Genomic DNA, 15,330 nt, shown 5'->3' with positions numbered 1-15,330 from the left:
ACAACATCATCATTGTTACCCTCGTGTCCTTCCTCCCCATTGCACCAGATAGGCATTCGCTGCATGTGGAAACTGCACTAAGCATGTGTGGATAGCACTGATTTGATTTTCTTTAGGGACATTAAAAATTCTCTCTGCTTTATATTGAGACAACTAAGATCAAGGACAACTAATGTGTCCTTAGAGCTGGTCAGTAGGCCCTGGGCTGCAGACTAGGCTCTGGCTTCTCCATGCTGAGGGCCCAAGCTGGCGTAGGCGGAGGGTGGTGTATGTTCACTTGTACAAGCACCTGCCAGCACTGCCCTTCCTGTGTACCTCACTGTACACTGCCTGGGTTTATAAAGGAATCAAGTGGCTCATCCCAGAGGCTGGCTGTGGTGGCAGAGATGCTTTACAGGACAGGGGTCACATCCCATCTGTGTAGTGACGGGAACTAGGAAAGCTAGGAGAGAGGCTGCAGTGTCTGCCACCAGTGGGAATGGCTCCCATGGCCCAGGCCCACACTAAGGGGTGAGCACCCTTGGGTGGCACCTCCAACAAACCTTAGCCACCTCCTAGCCCTGGTTGGATACTGCCAAAGGCCAGTGGTTCCTGAATTTTCTGCTTGGAGGCTCTAGTCAAGATGCAATGTTCCCTGCCAGGCCTTGGGGGTGGAGCTTCTATTCACATGCACATCTTCTCAGCCCCACTTAAGAACCTGGTTTCCTGGAGCACTTGGGTGGCTCAATGGTTGAGCTCTGCCTTTGGCTCAGGGTGTGATCCCGGGGTCCTGGGATTGAGTCCTGCATCAGGCTCCCTGCAGGGAACCTGCTTCTCCCTCTGCCTAGGTCTCTGCCTCTCTCTGTATCTCTCATGAAAAAATAAAATCTTTAAAGATTTTAAAAAAGAACCTGGTTTCCAGCTCCTCAGCAGTTGCCAGCAGGGATACAGAAGAAGCAGGGCAGGTTGATGGCAGGCCTAGCAAGGAGGAGGTTCTATGGAGTACCCAGTAACTATGGGCCCAGGCCCTCCCATGGAGAAGGGGGAAGGGGAGCCTACTGGCTCTGGCTGGCACTCTCTATCAGGCAGCTGGTTACAGAATCCTGGGGCCTGCCTCCTCCACAGCTGGACCAGAGGCCCCACAGCACCTCTTTTTTCACTCCACAGATGAACTCCCCTCCCCACTGCTGCCACCCTGGTCCAGCCCCTGCCTGCCACCATCTTTTGCCTGGATGAGGAGAGCGCCTCATCATAGGGCTCCCACTTTTGCACCCACCCCATAGATGTCCCCACAGAGCAGCCTGCAGAAATGAAGGCAGAATATAGGCTTCCTCTGCTGATCCCCTAAGCCCCAGGGTCCTATCCTCTGAGAATAAAACCCACAGGCTTCCTCAGGGTCTCCGCCCAGTTCTTGGGGCATCCGCAGGACCATGCCCTATCAGGTATGGCAGGCCCACCATCCCAAATCTCAGTCCAACTAAATTAGCACTTCTCCACTCTGCTAAACTGCCCCTGTGCCTTTGCAGCCCTCCGCCTGCTGCCCTCCCTGGAAGGCAGCTCCGCGAAGACTGGGGGGGTTGCTCACAGCATCCTCCTGGTGGGTGAGGATGCATTAGCTGCTTGTGGGCTACAGGACATTCAGCATCAGGGTGCCCTGTGCACCCCTCCCCACACCTCCCAGCTTCCCCAGGCCAGAGGGCAGCCCCCTGCAGGGCCTCCAGGAGGGTGCACTCTAAGCGCGAGGCCCTGCTCAGAGCCTCACCGGGATTTTGAAGGCATCCACAGAGACCTGGTTCTCCATGGAGTCCAGTGAGGGCCGGCGGGCGCCTGATGAGGAGTAGCTGACTGGGAAGGCCTGGGCGGGCCGGCGGAAGGTCATTTCGGCAGAGGCGATGGGCGGCTTGTGGGCATTCTTGTGGTAGCGGTGGATGCAGAAGGTGGAGAGCAGCATGGAGACGATGAAGGAGAAGAGCACAGCCGCTGCAATCACCGTGCGGCAGAGCTCATCACACAGTGGGTCTGTGGGCAGGGGTGGCTGTGAGGGGCAGCGCTCCGGAAGGGTGCCCCAGGATCCACAGCTGGAAGGCTGCTGTGGCAAACTGAGCAGCTGGCAAGTGCTGCTGGCGTCAGGATGTGAGAGAAATGCAGACACTCACACGGCACTGATTATTTGGCGGGGACTGTGCGTTATGTTTGCCCTACAGAGACTGCTGTCACCCTCCTACAGAAGGGCCAAGAGGTCCAGGGAGTTTAAGCAGCCTGCCTGAGGTCACACAGCAGAGGCAGCATATGCAACGACTGCACCGGCCGTGGAACACTGCACCAAAGCCAGCTGGCCCTGGAGCACTGGTGGGAGGCAGACTCCCTCCTCTGTGTTCCTGATGTCTTTTGTATTTTCTTTATGAAACTGGGAGAGGGAAGGAAAGTGGCTCTGGACCTAGCACCATGCAGCAACAACTCAACTAGGAGAAAAAATCCTTGGGCTCAGTCATGAAAGCTCCCAGGGTGCCCAGGCCCATGCTGCCCACTGTACCTGCTAGCGTGGAAGGAACATCTGCAGGCTTGGGCTGGCAGGGGCGGGGGTTCTGATCTATGGTGCTGGGGGCCCAGACAAGGCCCTGGTCAAGGACAATCTGAGTAGATGCCGAATTATTTGGTGGAAGAACTTTCTTTCTTTCTTTCTTTCTTTTTTTTTTTTTTTTGGTGGAAGAACTTTCCAGCCCAACCTTAGTCACAGAACTTTGGGCCAGAAGTCACTCTGTAGAGGCCCTGACCTAGACCTGTCTACACAGATTGGGGAATCAAGGCCCAGAGGAAAGGAAGAGGGTCTTTTGGGTTTCACCTGCTTTCCTGCAATTTCCTCCCTGGCTCACTGGGGCTCAGGGAGGTGTGGGGAGCCCTGCCCGGCAGCAGTGCCCCCACTACCCACTCACCCTGGCTGTCTTCAGGCTCGCAGAAGCACTTCTTCTCTTCAGGAAAACAGTTGCAGATTCCGAAGCCAGCTTTTATCCCCCAGCGGTCCCCTGGCTCATGCCCACCGATGATGCTGCCACCTCCTGGTGACAGATGCAGCCCACTAAGCCTCCTGGTGTGACTGGACAAACCAGGACCACCCAGGCGGAAGCATGAGAGGTCCCTCCCCACATGATGTCAGCATGCTCAGACTTGGGGAGGGCAGTGAACTCTGAAATCTGGGAAACCTGGGCAGGAATCAGCACAGTCTGCCCCCAGTCCAGGTCCCTGGCACCAGCAGATGGGATCAGGAACCCACAGGCTGCCCAGGGTCCTTGCTGAGGTTACTTTACAAAAGCACAGAAGGGGCAGCAGGGATACAGGAGAATCAGGGATTAGGAGCTGTACCCAAGTCAGCTGGCCAGAGAGACACTGGAGAGTGTGGGTCAGGGCACCAGTCTCCAGAGTTTTGATGGAGCAGAGCCCTTTATTCCAAGGAAATGTCAGAAAGTCTTGGTATATGAGACTCAGGAATGAGGCTGGTCTGGCTGAAGTAGGGGTGGGAGTCCAAGCCTCTCCCATTGGCTGGCTACCCCTACCCATGCCAGGCCCTTGAACTTGGTGGGCCCAGTGGTTGCTTACGGAGGCAGTCCTGGGGGCAGATGTTGACATTCCTGCTCTCTACAGCATCACAGTGGCCATCAGGGCAGGTCTTGACATTGGGGGAGCAGGTGGAGAAGTTTCTGGTGATCCCTATAATACACACGGCAGGCCAGTCACTACCATCTGGGAGTACCCGCCTTGGTCAGACTGCCAGAGCCAGAAGGCGGCATCCCAGGGCCTCCCTGGCCAACCCTGACCCCTCCAGAGGAGCAAACTGAGGCTGGAGCAGAGATTCCATAAGTGGGATCCTTGTGGAGGGCACAGTGTGGACCTGGCTGCTGTCTATGTACCAGTCTTACTGCCTGGGGCCACATGGCCTGGCCTGGGGCCTTCCAGCTAGAGCCTGTCTTCTGCACATCCCAACTTTGGCTCAGACATTCCCAAACCCAAAGGGCCCTGTGGTCCCACAATGATGAAGAGCCTGAATGTCCTTGTGCTGCTCATACTCTGCACTCACGCCCACCCTCTCCTTGCATCAGGAACTACAAGTGGGGACAGGGCTCTGGACAACAGAGGTGCAGAAGGGAGGGCCATCACAGCAGCCAGCAGGCCCACAAGGACCCCATTTCCACTCAGCCACCATTACCCCTCTCGACTGCCTGGCCATAGGCCTGGCTCTGTGTGGGGCCTACCTTTGCCATCTCCCTGTCTCCACTCGCACTTGCCCGTCAGAGAGCCCAGGCCGCCGCACTCTTCACACTCAGGCCGTCTCTTGCTGACTGCACAGGACAGGGGGCAGCCTGGCTCCTCAGCCACATCTGCAGGTGGCAGAAACTGGTCAGAGGGGGCTGGCCTGGACCCAGTGTCCAGCCAGCATCCAGGGGCACCCTTTCTCATGGGTGAGCCCAGAAGGGCAGGAGTGCCTTAGCACTAGGACACAGGTCAGTGATGGGGCCCCTTGAAGAAGAGGGCTGGGACCGCAGTCATGGCAAGGTGGGGTAAGTATGGAGGGAGGATGTGCGGTAGCTAGTGGCTAGACTCAGCCAAAAACACACACGCCAGTTAAACCTGAATTTCAGATAAACACTGAATACTCACTTTGTGTAACTGTGTCTCTAATACCGCATGGACATACTTAGAAGTCTGCCTTCTAAGAGACTCTGCAAAGGTTACATAGGACATACAACAAAAAATTGCTTGTTCCTTACCTGAAGGTTAAATTTAACCAGGGTCTTGTATTTTATAAGGCAGCCCTAAAGCAAGTGCATGTACAGAATGCATGGGCGGTGGTGATGGGGAGTAGTGACCATCTACTATGCGGTCACTCTGGGCTACACTGTTTTATCCTCCCAGCCTGGCTATGCAGGGTGCACTGTTATTCTCACTTTATAGGGAAGGATACTCAGGCAGTCTCAGGGACGTTACCAATAGGCGAAGGGGGACAGGCCTGGCCCCTTCTGTGTGTGAAAAGCCCGTAGTTTTACCACACCCTGCCTGTCCCGACCCTCCATGGGCCCTGGCACTCACATGTCCCCTCCACGGTGACGACCAGCGGGGCCTGGGTCTGCCTGCGGGTTGGCCGGTCGGCAGCCACCACTGTGTACTGGAGTTGAGAACAATCGAGCCGCTGCAGGGCTTCCGTGTCATTCACGTACAGGGTCCCTGTGGTGTCCTCGGCTGACGTGACCACCCCCAGGACGCTACAGTTGGTGCTGGAGAGCTGCAGCTTGTACTGCACGTGGATGCCACTGAACTCCTGGCAGTTTTCCACACAGACTTTCCCAATCTAGGCATGGGGCACAGGGAATGCCTCAGTTGGGTGGTGCACTGGCCTGTGATGGTGGCCGGAGGGGTTTCTGGGCAGCCTGAAACCTGAACAGTCCCCTACCAGGTCCAGGAATGACAAGTCCCTGTATTCCATGCCCCTGGAACTGGCAGACCCATCCACTTGCCTGGCCCTGGTTCCGTCCATCACACCACCACCCACCCCTGCTCCTGGGAGCCAGAGGTGAAAGGACACAGGCACTGAGGTTTGGTTTAGAGACTGCCTCAACGATGCCCCTTCTCCAGCTCATTCTTTATTCACTCACTTGTTTTGACATGGAGGCCGAGTGGGTCCCTCTTCCTCCCCTCCCCTCCCCTCTCCTGGCCAGGCCACATTTGTTCTGGAGACCACCAACTGCCATCCTTACTCCAAGTGGCTGGGGTGCTCCACCCCCTACCCAGGCTACCTGCCGGGGCAGTGAGAGCACTGCACTGGGGGCCACATGATTCATGTACCATAGTTGCCTGTCCTACAGCTCCAGGGGGCCTTCCTGGGACTGTGGCTGGAAGCCCTGGGAAAGACAAAATGCTTCTCCTGGGGATGCTAGGCTGGTAGTACCATTGCTGGGTCCTGGAGCTGGGCAGCTGAAACTCTCCTTTCTATCCTTTGGCCACTTGAGTTAGAATGAGAGTTTCAGAGGCTTAAACCCAGACTCTGACTAGTTAAGGCTGGGGGGCAGAGGGCAGGGGTGGGGCAGGGGGAGGCTCTGCTTGCAGCCACTTAGCAGGTCCCTGCTCAGCCTTGCTCAGGCCCAGGGCAGAGCCATGCTCCTCTATACCCAAGCCTGACTCCACAGCAAAACCACCTCTTGGATGGTGGCTGTCCCAGCACATCCCCATATAAAATGTGCTGGCTTCCACTCCCCCATGTGGTCCTCCAAATTGCCCAGGCCACTATCCTCAATTTACAATCATAAAGCCTGGAGAGGGGGTGAAAGATCACAGTGAGGGTGAGGCTACATTGGGACTCAGGTCCCTATGATCTTTTGAGTGTGTTGGAGTACACGTCTTCTGCAGTGCTTGTTCCCATTCCGTAGCTCCTTGGAGACCCTTCGGGCCCCTCTGCCTTGCCACCTCTCACCATTCTTGACCTCTGCCTCCATAAAAGACCTTGGATGGCAGGTCAGGGAGCTGGGACATGTCCAAGGGTGGGGTCCTTTGTGTTTTGGACCTGGGTAGCTGTCAGGGCTGGAGGGGGCACGGGAACCAACCACAGAGACAGGAACAACTGGAAATAGCCCTAAGCAGGACCTTCTGAAGGGGATGTGTCTGAAGCCACTCCATCAGGAAGGAGCAGAAAGTCATATGCATGCTGCAATTCCAAGTAAAATTACAAAAGTCCTTAAGAGAAATATTCTAGAAAGAACTGTACCAAAATGATAAGCACTAGCTGACATGGTGAGAAGGGATCAGTCCTCTCCGTCCCTTGTCTTCTTTAATGGATACTTATTACTTTATGTTTTTTCCACTTCTAATTGTTTTCCAACGACAAACACAAGATAGACTCTAGTAAACGCACTTGCAGCAGGTAAAGTGGAAGTGTTCCCAGCCTTTCCCCGCAGAGGGCGCCACTGCTTACTGCCTGCATTTACAGATGTGCAAATTCCATTAATGAAAATTTGGTTTTGAACATAAGGAGCCACATGAGGCCCGTATTTTTACAAACCACTTTCTGGTTAATAATTTACCAGGAAGATTTAAGTCTACCATATGTAGATCTAGCTGGCATTGCTCTTATGTTAGGACAAAACACGTTTTAAAGATAAGAATGGAAGAGGGCAAAAAGGAGACCCCTGGTGACCACCACCCCTGCCCAGGACTCTACCAACTCCGCCATGGTCCAGCTTCCCCAGACCTGTGCCCATGGCTCCCCCTGGGCCACTCTGTGTACTCACTCCAGGGAAGGAGGATCTCTCAACCCCAGCCCTGCTTGCAATCTGTTAAACAGAGTGCCCTCCCATTGGGGGTCCTCTGCCCCTGCAGGCCTCTTCCCAGGCCAGGCATCGGGCTGCAGGCTCACCTGGGCAAAGCGGCGGGCCCGTCTGCTCACAGTGAAGGTGTAGGCGCTGGGTAAGTGCAGGCTGACAGGCAGCACCGTCACGTTGAAGTGGAGCAAGAGGATGCCCTCCCCGGGACCCTGGAAGTCCGAGTCATTGACCAGAACGGCCAGCTGCAGGGAGCGGCTCTCCGAGATGGGGAGGCTCCGGTTGAGAACCAGCCCTGTGGGTGGGAGCACACTGATGACTCCCTAATTGCTGCAGGCCTAGGACCACTGCTCCATGCCACTGCGGGCCTCCTCCCAGCCACATGCCTGGCATGCACACCCATGTGTGCAAACAGACTTTCACACTTATGCTGTGTGGATAACAGACTTGGCAGGTGGTGTTAAGTTAGAACCACTGTTTAAATGTTGGCCCTGTGCTGAGCTGGAAGCCAAGAGAACCCTTCATAGCTGGGAGGTAACCTGTACATAAGTATGGTATGTAGGTACATGTGTGGTGGGGTGTCTGTGTGTGTTGTGTATAGGGTCTACATGTGTGCATGTATACATGGAGTATGTATGTGTGGGGTATAGGCATACACAAGATAAAGATCTACCACCACTGAGGCCCCGGGAAGACTATACTGGCCTCCATTCCTCCAGAGCCTGGAGCCTGCACGTTTCTGCACCTGCTATATGCCATGGCTATGGTCCTAGTTTTGCAGAGACAGAAGGATAGGGGCGGGGAGGTTTTCGTACACATGCTGTATACAATGAGTGAGCCTGGGCAGGGATAACATCTTCCCTTGTACAGGGCAGGAGACTTTCAAAGGCTCAATGGGGGTGGAGAGGATGAGAAACAAACAGGATAGGTCCAGGCACAAAGGGGTAATGGTACCAGCGATTCTGGGATCCCTCAGAAGCAGATCTCAAAACAAGGATTCAAGTGCAAGTTGGGTATTTGGAAGGTGATTCTAGAAAAATATGGGCAGCAGGGTGGAGGAGGCAAGGCAGCTGATGAAGGTGCCCCAACCTGCAGGTGAGCACCATGCACCCCTGGAGCTTAGTTCTGTGGTACATTCCAGAAACCAGATAGGACAATCTTTGTGGAATCCTCTGACTCAAGCACACAGAGCTGCCATTATATACTAACCTACTAGTAGAGAGCTATGGGGACAAGGGAGAAATAATCCCCAAGCACTTAGGCACCTTGGGGGCCCACAAAGCAGAGGCCAGAGGAAGGCCTCAGGCAATGATGTATATGTTTGTAGTGGGCAGTGAGCCCTGGCACAGTCAGCATGGGGAAGTCCATCTGCCAGGAGGCAGCTCAAGGAGAGAAGAAAGCCTGTAAAAACCCACCAATGTGGCCAAGATGAGCCCAGTAGAGACAATGAAGGGCTGGGTAGGGTGGAAGGATCTGTAGCCTGGGGCTCAGAGGGCCAGGACAAGTGTCTGTGTGTGTAGGGTGCTGTTGGAAGAGTGGACTGCCAGTTCCCTAGGGGGCCCAGCCAGGCCATGCCTGGCCCCTCTTACTGTAGTCATGCACAGTTGCCCGCACAAAGCTGCCGTTGGCCTGGACCAAGGTCTCGTTGGGTGAGTGTTCCACACGAAATGTCTGGAGGGCCCAGGCATCCCCAGGGAGTAGTGTACTTGTGTATCGCCTCAGGAGCTCCCCAGATGCTGGTACCACGTCCGCGTCAAAGACATGTATTGTGGCCACCACAGTGCCCTGCAGACAACAGGATGCCAGTCAGAGCTGGTGAGAGGGACCCCTCAGAGACCCTGGAGCCTGAGACTTCAGAAGGGCACATGCCCCACAGGTGGGCCAAGCGTATGTAATCAGAGCCAACTCTAACAACAGACTGACCTGTGTTAGAGTTCCCGTGGGGTCCCTTGCAAGTCTGGCCCAGTCACCATCCCTAGGCCACTGTGCCTCACCTGTGCAACAGGTGTGATAGGCATCTACAGACTTCCGGTAGGAAGAGACTTTTAAAGCAGATGTCCAGGTGCTCTGCTGACAGGCTTTACCAGGTCCCTTAGGAGAACAGTAAGCCAGGCCACCCAGGGTGGGGTTAGCTCTCTGTCACATTGAGATAGTTGGCAGAACCAGAGTCAAGCCCCGGTGTACACCAGAATGTTCTCTTCCAAATACCTTCCATATACCAGGCTGGAGGGGATCACAAGAAAAGTTCAGAGCAGTCACAGGGCATATTTGCTTTCACTGCTAACTAGACTCTGTTGTCACCCCAAGGCAAGCCCTTTCAAGCTTATGGGGTCTTTACCAATGAGCTGTGCTTTCCTCCCGCCAGCCCATCCACCAAACCAGCACCCGGGGTGCGTGGAGAGGCAGGTAAGAACACCCATCTCCCATTGTGCCCCTCGCCGGCCGGCTGCAGGACGCCCAAGGCCCAGCAGGTGGCAGTCACGCTCCACCAGTGAGGACCAGCGCCCGGGCAGGCCGAGGTGGGCGGAGCCGTGCTGGGAGATCTCAGACCTCCAGTGAGGGCTGACAGCCGTGGAAGGGAGTGCCCTCCTGGGCAACTGTCCTCTCCCCGCCGCGGGTAGCACCGCTGTGCCTACCGGCAGCGGCACAGGTGCGCCCCGGTACCTGACGCAAGCGCTTGGCCTTGACAGCCTGGTCAGGCACATGCTAGGCATCCAGGGTCCCCGGACACTCGTCATAGGCAGCTGGGCTGACCTCCCCTCTCCTCTGCTACCCTCGAGACAGGCAGAAAGCCCCAAGAAAGCCCTGGGCCGACAAATGAAAGACACATATCTGGAAGGATGGTCAGCCACGTGGCGATGGCGAGACGGACACCTGAACGGATCAAGAATAAATGGTGGACGGAGTGGCAGATACCCCACAGATGGACGACAGACAAGACACAAGCACAGGCGTGGCAGACAGGCACCTCCTTCCTCTTGAACTCCACCACGGCGCTGGCAGTGTCGAAGCCCCCGAGGAAGGTGGGCGCCGAGTCGTCCTCGTCATACACGGTCACGGGGAAGGGCACCATCACCACCTCCTCTTTACGCGCACCGACGCGCACGGTGCACGCGGCCACCAGCTCATACTTCTCCCGCAGCTCACGGTCCAGGGCCCAGCGTGTGCTCACCTCCAGGCTGTCCGGGGCGCAACGGAAGGGCAGATTCTCACCTACACACCAAGCAGACCAGGAACCCCAACATGACTTCCCTCCAGGAATCAGGGTGAGCTAGCTGTCTTTTTCTGGGCCCGCCAGGAGTGGCCGCAGGGGAGGGGGGCTCTGCGGGTCCAGGTTGGGGACCATGCCAGCCCTGCCCTGAGCTCCTCCTCCGGGGCTCCAGATTAGGGGAGGGGCACAGAGCTCCAAGCACCTGTATGCAGTGATGCTGTGCACTAATGAGCTTTCCTGTGCCTGCCAGTTTCCCCACCTCCATACTGATGGGGGAGGGGGAACACTAGCTCAACCAGGCTGTGGGCCCAGACATACAGCTCCTAGCACTGGCTGGCTTTTGAAAAAAAAAAACAGGAGATTTTTAAATTACGGAACTAGTATGTGCTCATTTTAGAGAACAAGAGAAATAAAGCCACTATTCCACCATCTGAAAACAAACATGGTGGACTTTTAGTGTGTGACTGGAAGTTAACACACAAATACTTCCAATTGCCTTCTTTGTACCCCCACTTTACACCTCCTGGCTGTGTGATCCCCGACTGGTTGTTCCGCCTCTCTGTGCCTCAGTTTCCTCACCAGAAGACAGAATAGATGAAGGAGCATGCCTGCTCCTCACTAGGCATTGCCATATGGTCAGTGATTCGTGTATCTTCCCACAACCTGGTGAGGGGAGGACCAGTCATGATAGCACACTCTTCAACCCAAGCCTGTCCTGAAATTCATCCTTCAGGAATAACTCATCCTTCAGGAAAAAGGGGGAAATGCTGAGGGCTTGAAGGTCCACACTGACCACCCTCACAGCCAAGCATGGAGGGTTACGTCAGCTCCACTGCATGGGAGAACAAGCATCCCTCGGTCCCTCACGTCAGAGCCACATATTATATATGAATTACACCTGGGAAATGCTTATCATATGTTTCTCTCTGTTGTTTATGGTTACAAAACACATGCTCAACAAAATTTAATTATGTAATCTTCATGAGGAAGGGCAGCCTGCTAAACCTGATGTGTGGCTGACAACCTTGCACAAAGACATTTAGCCCAGCTGCAGGGCAAATGGAAGGAGGCTGGGGGAGTGGCTGGCTCCTTTCCTTACCTTACTGAGATCTGCTTTAACATCATTGCCGTGTGTATGCAATTAAACCTGGTGTGAATCCACGTCCCCCTAACTAGCAGTGTGCCTTCTGTGTCCCACCTTCTTGCTTTGGATATTTCGATGGTGCCTCCTGTCATGGATCTGTTCAGGTGGCTTCTCTCAACTCCCTGGGGATCTACTGCCTGCTCTCACCTTGGCCAGCCTCCCCAGGGCCATCTTGTGGCCAAGTTGGCTGCCCTTGCAGCTGCTCAGGTGGAATCCTGGAACCACACTGACTCCCCTCTTTCCCTTAACACCCACATCCAACTCATCAAGGAATCATGCTGGATCTTCCTTCAAAACATGCCCAGAAGCCACCTGCTTCTCGCTGCTCTGTGGCTTCCACCCTTCTTCCAGTCTTCATTCTGTTGCTTAGGGATTTCTCAGGTAGTAACCCTGCTTCCACCCTCCCCTGCCCATATCGAATCATTCCTAGCATAGCAGCTGGAATAATCCTTTAGGGGTAAGTCAGGTCTTGTCAGTGCCACCCCCTATAAGCCTTCCATGACTCCCCAGTCCCTCAAGGGGAAATCCTCAGGAACTTCTGTATCTTCATGTGCCTCTACTCTCCCCAGTCCAGCCACAAAGTGGCCCCACCACAGCGATCAAAGGGGCTAGCACAGCTTCCCTGGTACCCTCCCACCTTGGCTCCAGTGCTCCCTTTCCCAGCCAGGGCACAGAGGACCACAGTCTCCACCACTCCACATTCCTGGAAGTTTACTTCCCAACTAGCATGTTCCAGAGATCACCTCCATTGCCTTGGCATGAGCATGGCCTCCACTTCCCAGGGGTAATGGAGGCTCTAGGGAGGCAAGATTGTGACTTATTTTGTTCACGGTCACATCTTTAGCCCTTAGAACGGTACTTGGTTCATGACAGGCACACAAGAAATATTTCTGGGATATTAAATGAAAGGGTGGTGTGGTGGTGCAGAGTACACCAGATGGCTGTCAAGAGCTGGTGGTGCCATACCTGGCATACAGCAGCACCAAGGGTCACTCTGCGAGGTCAGCACTCACCTTCTAGGAGCTTGTAGGACACGCTGATGTTGGGGCAGAGGAACTGCATGGGCAGCAGACGGAATTGGTGGAAGGTGCCGGGAGGCCTGTTCTCTCGAATGCGGAAGGAGACACCAGTCTCAGGGAAGCAGAGCTCCCGGGGTTTGAGGGAACCACAAGCTGGGAAGGAGGTGTTAATGAAGGAGAAGTACACACGGGCACAGCCTGGCCACTGGCACTCGCCCTCACGCAGGGATGCAGATGACAGGAAGACCTGGACGTAGATGGTGAGCACAGGGAAGCCGCCATCTGTAGACAGAGAAGTCAGGCCTGGTGGGGCATCACCATACCAGCAGGGGAGGGGGCAGGAGCTCCAGGGCTGGTGGAAAGTCCAGTCCTCACCCTTGTCCACAGGGCTCCACTGGGCTCTCTACGCTGCCTGGCCACCTCCTGCCTGCCCTGAGCTGCCCTAGACCAGATGCCTGTCTCTGCTCATGGTCCCATGGTTCTGCTCCCTCTGCCTAGGGTGCCTCACAGGCCTGCCTCTCTTGTCATTCAGGTTCAGCTCAAATACCACTCCCTCAGGTGCTCTGAGCACTGGGGTCTACTATTCCTCCTATTTCTCCCCACCAGCCTCTACTGCATCATTGCCCCCTCAGAGGGGTGCCCTGAGTCCTGGGTCTAATAGCAGGTGGAGAGCTTTGCCAGGCTGGTTTCTACTTTGCATGGTGCACATGTACTGCATGGGTGGGGGGGTCTTCACCCTCCCCAACCCTCCCCAAGGGCTTTCCTCATCGGCGCCACTGCAGAGACACACCCATAGACAGAGGACAGACTTTCCCAGCACCTGGAGGGGGGAATTTCCAGCAAACTCCATCATGGAGGCTCTTTCTCCAACAAGGTCTGGATCTCTGCTAGAGTGATAAGGACTCTTCCTGGGTCCTCTCTCTCAGCCCCAGGGTAGCGGCCACTCCCCTATGTTTGCACCTCACCCTTCACTCTTACACAGCAGGGATCACACAGGAGCCACCTTCCCGAGCCTCAGTGTGGGTGTGATGTGGGCTGTGAGAGAAGAAGACAGGGTGGGGTCAGGCAGCTCCCTTACTGCGGATGCTGAGCTTCTCCCAGGTGCTGTGATCCAGGCTCCGGTTAAGGTAGAGAAGGCCTGTGTCCTCCTCGATGCGGATCCAGTCGTTCTCATGCAGCCTTGCACGGTAGGCGATGCCGTAAAGGTGCTGGCCTAGGCGGAAGCTAGGCACCTCCTCGGGGATGTCCCGCAGGGCATGGACATAGAGCAGGGGCATGCCAGATGGCTGGTCCACATACAGCTTCTCCCAATAAGCATCCCTGGAGAAGTAGAGTCCCAGTGGAGCTGCAGAAAGCAGGGAAGCATGTGAGGGAGGGAGTGGTGATGACAATATCCAGAGCAGACCTCCCAGGCAGACCAGCACTCTCTAGCAGCTTTAGTTCACACTTTGATAAAAGGTTCTCTATGGACCAAAAGTTTTACTAACTAAAATTCCAATCTAGCATAAGTAATAGTTTATAAGCAAAACTGTGTGTAAGTTAGGAGTCTCCTCATTCTGAAATTATAAGAAAGAGATCTCAGCCTCCAGAATTTATAGAATTAAAGACTTTCATACATAAATACAGAAATAAATAAAATTCTGATCTTCATAGGACTTTCTTACCTATAATCCTAACATCAACACACAACTATCTGTGTAGCTAAACACAAGCTGCAAGTGGATTGCTGTAAAATAGATAAAGAGAGGAGGAGGCAGTATAAAACCACTATAAAATCATTCTCAATTACCCAAGTTTGATAAAAGCTGGGAGTTTACCCTGGTTTCTCACCAAATCACCTGAACCCAAGGTTTTCAAGTGTACACGAGGATGCCAGACAAGCAGGGCAGGCAACAGTCACCTAAAATGAACCAGGACACCTTATTCATTCATTCATTTATAAGGTTTATTTATTTTAGAGAGACAGCGTGCACATGCAAGTGTATGCATATTGGGGGAGGGGCAGAGAGAGAATCTTCAAGCAGTTTTCCCCACTGTGCTTGGAGCCTGTAGTCGGGCTTGATCTCATCACCTATGAGATCATAACCTGAGCCAAAACCAAGAGCCAGACACTTGATCAACTGGGCCACCTAGGTGTCCCTGGACCCGGGCGCTTTATAAGAGAAACAAATCTTTATCTAAAGTTAAACACTCCTACCGTTTGACCCAGAAATCCCACTGAATTTATCCAAGAGAAATGAAAACATATGTCCATTAAATGACCTATTCACAAATGGCAGGGTTATTCACACAGTCAAGAACTGGCAACAGCCCAGATGCCCTTCAGCAGGTCAGTGGATATGCAAAGTGTAGTTTTCACACCACGGAATCCTATGCAGCAATAAAAAAAGGTGAACTACTGATACACACAACAACCTGGAAAGATCTGTAAGACATCACGCCAAAGAGAAGAAGCCAGGCACAAAAGAATACACATGGCATGATTCTAACTAATTTTAGGTAACAGAAAGTAGACTGTCTACCTTTTAGGGGTGGGAGGAGGCAAAGGGCTGGAAAGGGCAGGAAGGAACATTCTGGGGAATGTAGGTCCCATGTCCTGATAGCAGTGTGGGTCTTAGCTGACAATGTACAGCTAAGAGTTGTGCATTTCAACTCAGGTACATTTTCCCTAAA

At 54.3% G+C, this 15,330-nt stretch overlaps 1 protein-coding gene and 1 long non-coding RNA gene across 4 annotated transcripts in view; one reads left to right on the top strand and one right to left on the bottom strand.

The window, feature by feature from the left end:
- Nucleotides 1-15,330, bottom strand: part of RET (ret proto-oncogene) — a 51,210-nt gene that overhangs the window by 14,208 nt on the left and 21,672 nt on the right. For 2 of the 3 annotated variants that reach the window (XM_072806188.1, XM_072806187.1), the window contains exons 2-11: nt 13,736-14,002; nt 12,652-12,939; nt 10,252-10,496; nt 8,873-9,068; nt 7,379-7,578; nt 5,062-5,320; nt 4,227-4,352; nt 3,574-3,684; nt 2,913-3,035; nt 1,742-1,998 (exon numbers count right to left, since the gene is read on the bottom strand). In XM_072806188.1, coding sequence (XP_072662289.1) covers nt 1,742-1,998; nt 2,913-3,035; nt 3,574-3,684; nt 4,227-4,352; nt 5,062-5,320; nt 7,379-7,578; nt 8,873-9,068; nt 10,252-10,496; nt 12,652-12,939; nt 13,736-13,934 — 2,004 coding nt within the window. In that variant the 5' untranslated portion in view covers nt 13,935-14,002. The remainder of the gene's footprint in view (nt 1-1,741; nt 1,999-2,912; nt 3,036-3,573; nt 3,685-4,226; nt 4,353-5,061; nt 5,321-7,378; nt 7,579-8,872; nt 9,069-10,251; nt 10,497-12,651; nt 12,940-13,735; nt 14,003-15,330) is intronic. The other variant, XM_072806189.1, reaches the window with a different exon arrangement.
- On the top strand, nt 8,474-11,651 carry LOC140621184 (uncharacterized). The gene is made up of 5 exons (XR_012020930.1): nt 8,474-9,159; nt 9,649-9,689; nt 10,068-10,306; nt 10,426-10,549; nt 11,065-11,651. It is a non-coding gene; the product is annotated as an uncharacterized lncRNA (long non-coding RNA).

This window comes from Canis lupus, chromosome 29 (assembly GCF_048164855.1).
Source record: "Canis lupus baileyi chromosome 29, mCanLup2.hap1, whole genome shotgun sequence".
NCBI classification, from domain to species: domain Eukaryota; kingdom Metazoa; phylum Chordata; class Mammalia; order Carnivora; family Canidae; genus Canis; species Canis lupus.
This window is presented reverse-complemented; position numbering and strand designations above follow the sequence as displayed.